Source organism: Sphaerodactylus townsendi, linkage group LG01 (genome assembly GCF_021028975.2).
Source record: "Sphaerodactylus townsendi isolate TG3544 linkage group LG01, MPM_Stown_v2.3, whole genome shotgun sequence".
NCBI lineage: Eukaryota > Metazoa > Chordata > Lepidosauria > Squamata > Sphaerodactylidae > Sphaerodactylus > Sphaerodactylus townsendi.
The window spans coordinates 63,955,705-63,968,465 of record NC_059425.1 but is presented as its reverse complement, the minus strand read 5'-3'; the positions used below and the strand labels follow the sequence as shown (position 1 = coordinate 63,968,465).

The following is a 12,761-nucleotide window of genomic DNA, read 5'->3' as shown; positions in this document are numbered from 1 at the left end:
ATACACTTTCACAGAAATACCAATCTGTGAATCTTGACAGATTCACTTTTAGTATTAATGTTACAGTCACTTCCTGGTGTGTCTGCTGTCATTAATATAAATTTGAATATATTATACATATCTATTGGTGCCAACCTTCGTGTGAAGTGGGGAGTCAAATATTTTTCAGATTAGAGTTCGCCACTCTTAACCACACTGGCTCTCCAGTGTGGCAACCAGAATAAGTTTGGCATATGGCCTTCTTTATGTATCTATGCGCCTTTATTCACCATCTTTATGTATTCACTATTTCCCTGCCAGCAAGACATAGAAGTATCCTGAATTTGTTTCTTTCTACAAATACTTGTTTTTTTTCATATGGCTACTGAACAGACATGGGACAATCAGAAACTTCAGGAAAAACATCTGAATTCAACAGGTCAGAGCATGAAATTATCGTTTGGCAATTTTAATTCATTCTGGAAGGTGCTATTACTAATATATTCATATATAAAGCTTACATCAGAAACTAAATATTATTTTTGTATTAGCAAACAAGACAAGTAATTGGAAGTCCTTCTGTATGAATGGCATCTTGCAATGCACCTTTCTTTTTAAGACAGAGCACTTAATATTTACACAAGATACCGAAATGTGGCCTAAAATACCTTCACTGTTTTCTGCAGAAGACATTTATTTGCTCAAATTAAAACAAAAATAAATAGGCTTTCTTATGAAAGCAAAACATTTCCTAGCCACTCTGAAGTGAAACCTGGAAATCCTTACAAAATCTATTTCAGATAGTCCACTTGATGCCACACTTATTCTGTTCCAAAATTTGCCCAAAGTGGGTTTCTTCCTGTGAAAGATGACTGAGCATTCATTTTATCTCCAGCTATTCAGTCTGTTTCCATGGCAACACTGCGAGATTCTCTGGCTACCATGAGTCGCATCAGTTGACTGTGGAATTTCTCAATCTTCTTTACATCTTGAGCTTGGTCTGTCCTATAGAGAAGACACTGTTTGGAAAGAAAGGAGAACTTAGGTGCATGTAGTTTGACAGACATCTAATATTAGCTTATATAAAAGCTTTAAAAGATATCATGAAACCTTCCTTTAGAAATAAAGACACTGCACTATGTTTGACCTCATTTATTTTGAGCTTTCTGATTTTGGAGATAAAAAGACAGAATCAAAGATCTAAATTGCTGTGCTTCATGGTTGCGGAGTTCAATGTCTTCTCTAGAAAAAATGTTAAGAATAGTTATTTAAATCTTCAGTGCAAAACACATCTTTTAACTAAATGCAATGAATGCTTTCCCCTGATTACATGCAAGTACCAAAAGTGTAGATTTATGCTTTTATTTCTTAACAATGGCAGCTCAAAGCAGTTTTATAAAAGCCTGACCATCAAGCTTTTGTAATCTGAAGTGTTGTAAAACGATTATTACAGTTGCAACAGATCCTTTAAAGAACCATACTTTCACAGAAAGCATTTTAAAAATATTGCCTATAAAATGTGCTTTACCAGTGATCATTAACTCACATTGCTAGTCATAAGAAGATTTATTAGCACACACTTTTCCTTTCCCATCCATCATCAAAGAAGATTTCAAGAAGACAGCTACTACTGCCTTCTCATTTTCTCAGCATTAGCTGAGAAAATGCCATTTCAATCAATGCTCCAACGTTAAGCATGTTTACCAACCCAAAAGAAAAGCACGTGGTCTTTCTCTCCCATTAATAATACCTTTAATAATAATACCTTTAATAATACAATTAGTAGAATCCACAAAGCTAATGACCATCTTCAGAATAAGAAGACAAATTTATGAGCATGCTGCCATTAAGAAAATAGTTCATGTTGGTAGAAGAAACAAGATGGCCATTGCTGAACTGTGTCTCAATTTAACACAAATATGAGAAGAATAGCTATTCAGAAGACATTTGCTCATTATGTTCAGTCTATGATTCCATTAGACTAGTTTCTGTTCCATTCTATTTCTCTTCAAACAATCTCTGCTGTACTGTATTTAGAAAGTAGACTAAGTTTCTGAAGGAACAGGTCTGACAACAGCTATTAGACCAATACCTAAATGGGACTGTCATGTTCAGAGGTAATATACCTCTGAGTATCAGACAACTGTGTCATTCATATCTTATACATAACTGCCAAAGCTGGTCTCTGTTGGAAGGAGAGCGGAACTATTGACCTGTCAGACTGACACAGGCGCTAGTGTGAATCTTCAGTGAATGAGTTCAAGTTACATACAGCACTGTAAATTAGCCATCTGACAAAGCATAAAGAGAACCAGCATGGTGTAGTGGTTAAGGGATTTGGTTAGGATCTGGGAAACCCATGGAAGCTTGCTGGGCTACACTGAACCAGTCACACACTCTCAGCCTTGACCACGGCAAGTATCTGGGTGAGAGCCCATCAAGGAATACCAGGGGGAGTGATATACAGGCAGGCAATGGCAAACCACTTCCAAATGTCACTTGCCTTGAAAACTCTATGGGGCTGCCATAATCAGATGTGACTTGATGGCAAAAAAAGCATAAAACGTATAACTACATTTCCTGAATACTGAAGCCATGTTTGACAAATACTAGAAAGCGTTTAAGTGAAAAAGCAAACAACAACAAAATGACAGTAGATGTCATTCTAAAGAATCACGATTAATTCTGAGATGAAAATGTAGAAAATGTGTAATGTTTTCTTGGAAACTACCCATCACCACCATCAACATCAAATTATTACAAAGTTCACAGAAACTTTCTAAATGGAGTTTTAGAGTAAAAAACAGAATACCCAGGATATGCATAAATAGCTACTTCAATCCACCACTCAAATGAAAAGAAGTATCAGAAGCAATTTTCAAGACACCAGTGGTGAGGATGGAAAAGGATATTAGCCATTTATACTTCAAACTAATTTCATCTGCAAAATCTTCAAGGTGCTTTGCAGGAAAAGAGCTGTAGGTATCTAGGATCTTTTTGCTCACAGGTGGGAGCATTTTAATACCACCCCCTCCCCTTCTGGGCTTGGTGTGCCATACAATAATTTTGAAACAAGAACATTTGAAACACTAAACATCTCATCAATACATTTACGTCTAAATCATCCTGATTCTAAAACTGACCCAAGAAGGGGCGCTAAATAACATAACAACACAAATAAATAAGAGTTGACAGATGGAGAGGCCTCCAGTTGTGAACCATAGCTACCTCAGCCCTATCCATGGTGGAACAACTCTGGCCGTTTCCGCACGGGCAATGAATGGCGGCCTGGAGACGGTTAAAATGCCGTCTCCAGGCCGCCATTCGCACAGGGGGCACAGCTGCATCGCAGCTGCGCCGCCCTCGCGCCGTCCGCCCGTCGCGGAGCCGGCGTTTCCCCAGAGCGCTTGGAAGCGCTCTTTTTGGGGAAACGCCGCCTCGAAGCCGCTGCCGAGTGAACGGCAGCGGCTTCGCGACGCCTCCCCCACCCGGCACTTACCTTGTCCCCGGGCCTCCGGCGCGTCGCCGAGGCCTGGGAACAAGCCCCCCTGCCCTGCGCCGCCGGAGCAGGCGCGCAGGGCCAGGGGGGCGTGTCCCCAGGCCTAGGCGACGCGCCGGCCGGGGACATGCCGGGTCGGCCGGGCGCCGGCGCTCCGCAGCGCCAGCTGCCTGGCTGTTTCCAGGACCATCCATGCGGACGGTCCCAGTGTCGTCGGGTCGGCGTCGTAAATGCCGACCCGGCCACTTCCGCCTTCGTGCGGAAACGGCCTCTGTCTTTCAGGCCCTGCAGAACTGCATAAGGTTCCACAGGGTCCTGGTCTCCTCAGATAGAGCACTCCACCAAGCGTTTGAGGCCAGCTGGATTCCCTCAGAGTCAGGGACTAGTATGCTAGTCCTAGACCGTTTAGGACTTTGTATGTTACTACAAGAACCCTGAGCCTAATTCATTGCTCCACTCAAAGCCAGTGCAGCTGGTGGAGGACAGGTTGTATGTTTGTCTGCCATGATGATCCAGTAAGGACCCTCACTGCTGTGTTCTGAATGAGTTGGAGCTTCTGAAGGAGACCCAGGGGTAGCCCCATGTAGAGCAAATTGCAACAGTCTAGCCTAGAGGTGACTGTCACATGAATCACTGTGGCTAGAGAAGATTGGGAAAGATAGGGCACCAGCTGCTTTGCCTGGGGTAGATGGAAAAACACCACTCAAGCAGTTTGTTTTGATAAGGAGGCATCCAGGAGTGCTCCCAAGCTCTTCACAGTCAATGTAGCTGTCAGCTGCAAACCACCTAGAGTCGGCAGCTGGCATTCCCCAGACAAACCTCTCCAATCCAGTCATATAACCTCACTTGATTCAGCTTCAGATAACTCCTTCTTTGTTTGAGTACAGCTCCCAGACAACAAGCCAGAATTTCTGGGCCGGCATCCAGATGGTCGCTAATCGACAGATATAATTGGGTGTCATCAGCACACTGATGACAACCCAGTCCAAACGTCCAGATTAATCTGGTGAGAAGTTGCATATAATGTTAAATAAGACTGGTGATAGAATTGCCCCCTGAAGGACACCAACAAATGGCACATGGAAGATTTCTTGCCAACAGCAAATCTCTGTCTCCAGCCCTGGAGAAAGGAGCACAGCCACTTCAAAGCAGTCTCCTGTACTCCTAAACCAGTGAGGCAGTGGGTCAAGGGGTCATAATCGACCAAGTCAAATGCTGCTGACAAATCCAAGAGTATCAGCAGAGCTGACCTGTCCAGGTCCAGGTATCTCTAGAGGTCGTCCGTGAGAACGACCAGAGCCATTTCTACTACCCCATTGCCAAACTGGAGGAAAAATGTTAAGGAGCACCCCACTCCTCCACACACACACACCTTTCAGCTATAAGGCAAAATTCTCACATAAGGGCTGAACTAGAGGAAATAAGGTATGGTATAAACAAATATTTTACTTACCACTGCATCATCTGTTACTTTGATACAAAGATTTCCATCACAGTGCCGGTACTTGAGTACCACACGCACCTGGAATGACAGCCACCATTTTAAATGATTATAAATAACATCTGTACAGTTATTACATTCAAACAGCAGTTGCATAAAAACGACAGTCAACTAACCCATTTTTGAAACATAGTCTGAGTTCCAAGCCTACCCTCTGATTTCAACTAACCTATCTGCCTACACATGACTTCACTGTTCATGAGTGCTCTCTCATTTAGTTGATTAGAATACTAAAATAATTCTTTCTCACCCAATTGCCTATATACTTCAAACATCCAGAAAGGTGCTCACTAACAACTTACCGTAATCCAGCAGTACAGTTTTAGAGATTCTATTAAGAACACAAATTAGCTGTCAGGCTTAACTGCTATTGTTTTGTTAAAAAAACCCAGCAAGTACACTTAGATTTACACTTTAAATCTAAGTGGGAAGATAGCGCCTGAAACACTGAATCAAACACAAGGAGCCAGTGACTGCTTGCGAGATAGCAAGGCATAGCCCTTCAGCAGTGGAGATGGATCCTTTAAGATGCCTTAGAGGTACATCTCTACTCACTCTGCTTAGAGGTACTCACTGTGGTACACCTGGTGCTTGGATTGTGTTTCCTCCTCTGCCTCTCTTGTCTGCTGCCATCTACCTTGGCCTCAATATTGTCAAGATCATAATTCTGACCTCTTCCATCAGGTGACTGGAAGAATTCTGATTCTTCCTTCTCCTACAGGCTTGCAGCTTAGTGGGACCAATGCTGCTGCCTAGAAATTATCAGCCTCAGGTCTAGAAAGGTTCAAGACTACAGTCTTGCAGGATATGAAGCTATCCAACATTTCAATAAGATTTGGGACAGATTTTCCAGTGGTAGTTAAAACCTTTTGTCACTAGTATAGAATCACATCAGAGAAGTCTGAAAAGAGGAAAACATTTGCAGTAGAGCTTTAATAAAAATTTACTGAGGCCTAGATTGGCATGAAAGTTCAGACTTGACACTCAGATCTATAAGAAAACTACAGTCTACATTAGAATATTTTAAAAGGGATTGTGCAGTGATGATTAAGACTCTGATAATGATCGGCAGAGCTATTCCAATGTGACAGAAAAAATAACAGCTCTGCTCCCAAGATCCTCTAGCTCTCATTCTCTGAACTGTTATTTTCCTACAACTGGATAGAAAATGCAGAGGGCCTGAGGAAAACAGAAGAAGCAGCAGCTTGGGGAAGAACAGAAATCAAGATAAGCAAGTGTCAGAAGGAGTGGTCAAGAGACAGTGCAGTGGTTGAAGTATCAGTCTAGGACCTGGGGAAAAGCCATGGCTTAGTGGTAAACATTTACTTCATATACATAAGGTCCCAGGTTGAATCCCCAGCATCTCCAGGTAAAGGAATAATGTAGTTGGTGATGTGAAAGACCTATACATCATGTGAAAGACCTATACATCTGGTGATGTGAAAGACCTATACATCATGAATAACTGCCGCCAGTTTGAGTAGACAATACTGTGCATAAAAAAAGCAAACTGAAGGACAACTAAAATGTAGACTGAGCTAAGGAAACAACAGGGCTGAACTGCAAGAATTAAAATGAATGAACTTGATATACTTGATTTTATATCAGCCAGCTGAACACTACTGTTTACTATCCGAATGCTCTTTTGCCTTTTGGAAGATGAACTCAAAGTGTGCAAAATGTTGCCTAAGACAGGGTGGGATCACTCTCAGTACAGGTAGTCTTAACACCCAGCTCATTTCATTTCAGTGGTTTATTTTCTATTGTGCTGCAAGGTATCACATATGCTGTACAACTGCTGCTAAAATAACCTGGCATCTTAGATTAGGTAATTTTTTTCCAGTGCTACCTACTTTTTAAGAGCTGACATATTTGCGAAATCATAATCAAGGCAAATACCTCCCTGCTTCTTTATAGCCCTTTGGGGTTTGTTTGTTTTTTGGCAAAACAGTATTAACTATACTGAAAATCAATCATGACATATGGCTGAAATATCCAACTGCATTACAGATCTTAAGAAAATGCAGTTGCACTGGCAGCAGAGACATGGTACAACTCCTCCATCCTATACCAAGACAGCACATTCGAGACAGCTAACTAGAACCAAATTAACGTCACACCAAGAAACAACTGAATAGTAATGGCTCCTATTTCCATACAGCTGCTTTTGAACACCTGGGTTAAAGTTTAAATTCATTTGGCTAAGGAGGAACACATCAACCATCCAAGAACATCCTCTGTTTCAGTTTATTCATCCAGAAGTAAATTTAAAAGGAATGTACTCCAGCATACCCAGGTGCTCACAAAAAGGTCGCAATAAGGGTAGTTTACATACATACATACCAATTCCCCTGACCTAAACATACAAACTTGAAAAGAGAACAAACCAAGTTATTCATAGCCCTCCAGAACACCTTCCTTTAAACAATACATTATTTTCAATAATCCAGGGACAGTTTTCATAACAGCAAATTGGTTTTTATGCAAAGATACTGATCACAAATTGTAACTTTCAGACAGCAGCCTTTGATTAACTTTACATCAATAAGTGATGCAAGAGATTCTACCAACTTCCTATTTAGTTCAGATTTACCATCCTAACTAATCATTGTGACCATTTGAAAGTGTGTAGTAAAATGTTAGGCTGACTGGGCAGCAGACCCAAACAACTACCGCCCAGTCAGACTGACATCCACCCCAAGAATGATTCTAGAGATCTTCAAGGAGACAGTCTGTAAGCACTTGGAAGGGAATAATGTGATCAGTGGAAATCAACATGGGTTTCTCAAAAATAAGTCGTGCCAGACTAATCTTATCTCTTTTTTTGATAGAGTGACAAACTTGGTAGATGAACGGAATGCTGTGGACGTAGCATACCTTGATTTTAGTAAGGCCTTTGATAAGGTGCCCCATGATATTCTTGCGAGTACGCTGGAAAGATGTGGACTAGATAATGCAACTGTAAAATGGATTTGTAATTGATTGACTGGCTGAACACAAAAAATGCTCATCAATGGCACATTTTCATCCTGGAGAGAAGTGAGTTCCAGTGCTATTTAATATTTTTATCAATGACTTGGATAATGAAATAGAGGGCATGTTAATCAAATTTGCAGATGATACCAAATTAGGAGGGGTAGCTAATACCCTGGAGGACAGGGGCAGGATTCAAAATAATCTGGGCAGATTAGAGAGCTGGGCCAAAACAAACAAACAAACAGAGATAAATGTAAGATACTTCACTTAGGCAGAAAAAATGAAATGCAGATATAGGATGGGTGACACTGGCTTGACAACACTACATATGAAAGGGGTCTGAACATGAGCCAGCAGTGTGATATGGTCAATGTAATTCTGGGATGCATCAATAAGAGTATAGTGTCTAGATTGAGGGAAGTTATTGTACCACTCTACTCTGCATTGGCTAGACCTCACCTAGAGTTCTGTGTTCAGTTCTGGGAACTGCAATTTAAGAAGGATATTGACAAGCTGGCACGTGTCCAGAGGAGCGCAACCAACATGGTAAAAGGTCTAGAATCCATGCCCTATGAAGAGAGACTTAGGGAGCTCGGGATGTTTAGTCTGGAGAAGGGGGGACATGATAGCTATGTTTAAATATTTGAAGGGATATCATGTCGAAGAGGGAGCATGCTTGTTTTCTGCTAGGAGGAACTAAGCGGCGTGCAATTCAGGCACACATCATTTTGTCATGTGGGGGGCACCAACGTGACAAAACAGTGTGCGCCCGGGGACATGGGTTACCCCATGTCCCCATTAGTGGTACGCCACTGGCTAGTTGCATATAAAACCACAATTCCACATTCCCCAGTATAGAGTTTGACCTTTTCACTGCTGCTACACATCACTGATATTTTAAGCCTCTAAAATTTCTTTCTCAGTCTCAACAGCCTCAGATCCAATTGTAGATGTATGTAAAGTGCCATCATCACAGCCAACTAATGACAATCTCACAAGGTTTTCAAGGCAAGAGACATTCAAGTGTGGTTTCCCAGTGCCTGCCTCTGTGTAGTGATCCTGGACTTCCTTGGTGATTTCCCATTCAAGCATTAATCAGGGCCAACTTTGCTTACTTCTGTAATCTGGTGAGATCAAGGTTGCCTGGGTCAATGCCATTCACATTTACTTAACAGTTAGGATTTTGTTTCTAATATGCAACACTTTTCTCTCAACTATATGAAATTCCATTTGTCATTCACCTGGAGCTCTTCATGGTCAGTTTTCACAATCCTGAATAATCTTGTGTTATCTGCAAACCTGGCATTACACTGCTCACTCCCAGTTCCAGATCACTTATGAAGAAATTAAATATCAGTGGCCCCAATACCTTGAGGGAGTGCTTTGTTTTCCCTCCATTGAGAGAACTGGCCAATGAGAGAACTGGCCAGTTTCCCCTGCTTTGCTTCTTTCATCCGGCCAAATTTTAATCCACAGAAGGACCTGCACTCTTACACGATGACAGCAAAACGTATTTAGTAGGCTTTGGAGCTGAACCTTGTCAAAAGCCTTCTAAAAGTCAAAGAATATAACATCTACCTCAGCTAAAAGCCAAAACTGTATTTGAAAAGTGAAATGTTTGATCTGAAGAGTGAAAATGATGACTATTTTTAGATCCAGTTATTTTAGCAATATTATTTATTATTAATGTTCTTTGGTTTTGATAGTAATGACCTTTGGTATACACAATAAATGGTACATATACCTTTATATAATGTCTACAGGATCAGGGTATTGTTCAGTTTCTTAAAGAACTCCAAGAGATTGGTGAGTAAGGATTTCTTTTTGAAAAACCCATGATGATTTTCCCTCAGTGGCCTTTGTTCCTCTATGGGCCTAATATTTTTTTATTACAATATCAATTAATTTGCCCGGGACAGATATTAGACTAACTGTCCTGTAATTTCCTGGTTCCTCTTCAGAGCCTACTATTCTCCAGTCTACCAGTTGCTGTTCTCCAGTTTTCTGGTACTGGCTGATTTTAGTGGACAAGTTACACATATTGTTAATAGCTTGATAATTCATTCCTAGGTTCTCTAAAAATCCTGGGATGTATCCCATTAGGAGCAACATTACCCAAGTGGCTCCAGAAATTACTTTTCATCACCTCAATTTGACACCATTCCTGACAAAAGTTGGTTAGACCTGGTACTTGACCACAATTTTTCTACAACACAGAAGCAAAGAATTAATTTAGCTTCTCTGCCACCTTCCCCATTTTCCTTTTGTTCCTTGGCCATCTTTGGTCTCTCACGCAGGTTTCTTGCTTCAATTATAACTGTATACAAATATGTGTATGTGCAAATACTTATTTCTTGACGTGATATCGTTGCAAACTACTCTTTTTGCTTGCATAATTGTTAATCCATATTTCTTTTGTTAAGATCCTGTATTCACAGAGAGAACTGAGAATAAAAAAGTGCGGAAGGAAAAACCCAACACAAGGCGAGCACTTTCACAAATCACACGTACTGGCAGGGGGAATGTCTCGTCAGCCCCACATTGACGCCCGTAGTTCTTCGAGCCAAGCCCCACTAACCTCCCGCAGTTTCAGGATTAGCTCCACGTGGCACAGACCACCCTCCCCGCTGTCGATTACCTTCATGGGGTCGGATAAGTAGAGTTTCTCAGCCGCGCGAGTGAACTCCTCCCAGGTCTGATAATGCGGCATACCTGAACCCTTTTCGACAGCTCAGCGACTCGCCCAACAACCAGAAAGATGGTAGATTAAGGCGGACCTAATTTAATCAGCCAGCCATCCCATTGGCTTAAATGGGAAGACTGACAGACAACGACGCGTATTGTTCAAAACACACCTTTCCCCATATTTTCTTCCGGTGCTAATGAGGGGTGTGTTTGTATGGTTGCCACGCTAGAGGCAACCATAGAGCGCAGGATAGAAAAAAGGAACGGCTTCCGGAGGCAAGACGCATGAAGAGTCTGTTACGCAGCGCCCCCTGATGGTACGGAGTGAAATTTCCAACGCAATCCATTTCTGCGATGTTTCAAACGACTTGCCTGGGAGTTGCAAGTTCTTTCACCATTCAGAACGGGATATCGTTGGTCAGTAGAAGTTCCCAAACTGCGGGCTCCACAGAGGAATCTCGGGGGATAGAAAAATGCAGCCCTTCTCTTCCAGAATTCTTCTTCGTTCCTTCCGCTTTTATTTTCATTGAAGCTCAGCGTCAGAGCCGAATGAACATTTTTGGAAGGCAAAAGTACAAAATGACTCCCACCAACAACAACACAAGCCTTTATTGGCATAAATGACTCCCATCATATTTATTATATATATAATCGACGTATAATAATCCTAATCATCTCATGAATAATCCTGAAGCTTCTCATCCCTAAAAAGTCAAGTATGCTTTAAAAAAATAAATCAGTTAAAAATCAGTTCAGTTTCAAGTGACAGAGAAACTAGATTAGTATTAATATTTTAAATTAAATTATAATTTGTATCTTTTCCCAGAGAGTTATCTGCTTTCACCTACCCTGTAGTGCAAAAAAAAAAAAAACCCCTCTTCCAAAGATTCCTGGGCAAGTTAGACCTTGATTCTCCCCACAAAAGGAGGGGTACTTCCTCTCCTTATCTTGTGGATAAAAGACTCTACACCAGGCAGGTATAAGTCTGGGCTTCCTCTCCTGGGCTGCGGGCTAACTAGTTTGTTAGCTCACGGCCCCAAGGCAGAAAGGAAATTCCCTTAATTGCCTTTAATAACAAGGCATCTCGCTTCCTTTCCCTGCTTCTATTGCCTCTATCAAACAAACAAAAAGAGGAGAGGAGGAAGACAGCATTGTGGGAAAAGGGAAAATTGAAAAGTAGGATTCTCTGGTTTTTTAAAAAAACCTGTCCGCCGAGCAGTTAGTGCAAACCTGTATATTTGGATGTCAATGTATTCAGTGATTTGTGTATTAGACCCTTGTTTTTATTTGGTTTGTTTTAATAAAGTGTTTTAAAAAACTATCCTCACTCCTCTACCTTCAGTAGCAACTGCATACAAAAATGTAGCTGATAAACCGTTTTGTGACAGAACTTTCATGACTGGAACATTCAAGGTGTGGTTAAAAGCAGACCATTTTTTTCAAGAAAAGGAGCAAGTGAGTACAGAGAGAAGGATAAAAAAATAATATGAAATGAAGGACTCAGTCAGCTAGAAACTCCCTCCAGGCTAATACTTCAAAACATGTTTATTTACAACTAGCGGGGCCCAGCTACGGGTTGCTATGGCTTATTGTGGTGAAATGGGAAAGGAACAGTAGCAGCAAATCAATTGCAGAGGCCAGCAGTATGTGCTCATGCAAACACGCAGCCTGATACTGTGCAATGTCATTGATGTGTGTGTCCACATTCCTGGGGGGGGGGGGGAATGGAAAGGCACACCTCCCACACATCTAGGCTGGCTGGTCATGATCCTGGGAGTAAGTTTGGTTGGTGGCAATGGGTGTCGCTTCTGAGGAAACCCTCTGAGGAGTGCGATGCAGCCACTCAAAGTATGTCATGGTTGCTGTACCGAGCTCACTCCTGTGTGCCTGGTTTTCTTAACTGTAACCACAGTATTCAGGGAATCTAGGGTGCCTGGCCCCTCCCTCCCGTCCCTTGCATGTTGCCCCTCACTCTCTTCCCTCCCTCACTTCTCTTCCCTTGCATGCTACCCCTCCTTCCCTTCCCTTTTCCTCCGCTAGGGTGGGTAGGTCATATCAAGATGCTGGGCCCCCTGCCTCCCCTCCCTTGCATGTCACCCCTCACTGTCTCCCCTCTCTCAC

The 12,761-nt window shown here is 41.9% G+C and overlaps 1 protein-coding gene across 1 annotated transcript; it reads right to left on the bottom strand.

The window, feature by feature from the left end:
- Window positions 1–432: 432 nt before the first annotated feature.
- On the bottom strand, window positions 433–10,836 carry SRP9 (signal recognition particle 9). The gene is made up of 3 exons (XM_048506087.1): window positions 10,594–10,836; window positions 4,932–5,000; window positions 433–998 (listed from the first exon to the last, which is right to left on the bottom strand). Exons 1-3 carry the CDS (start codon window positions 10,663–10,665, stop codon window positions 879–881), a joined length of 261 nt encoding a protein of 86 aa, XP_048362044.1. The 5' UTR covers window positions 10,666–10,836; the 3' UTR covers window positions 433–878.
- Between the last annotated feature and the right edge of the window lie 1,925 nt (window positions 10,837–12,761).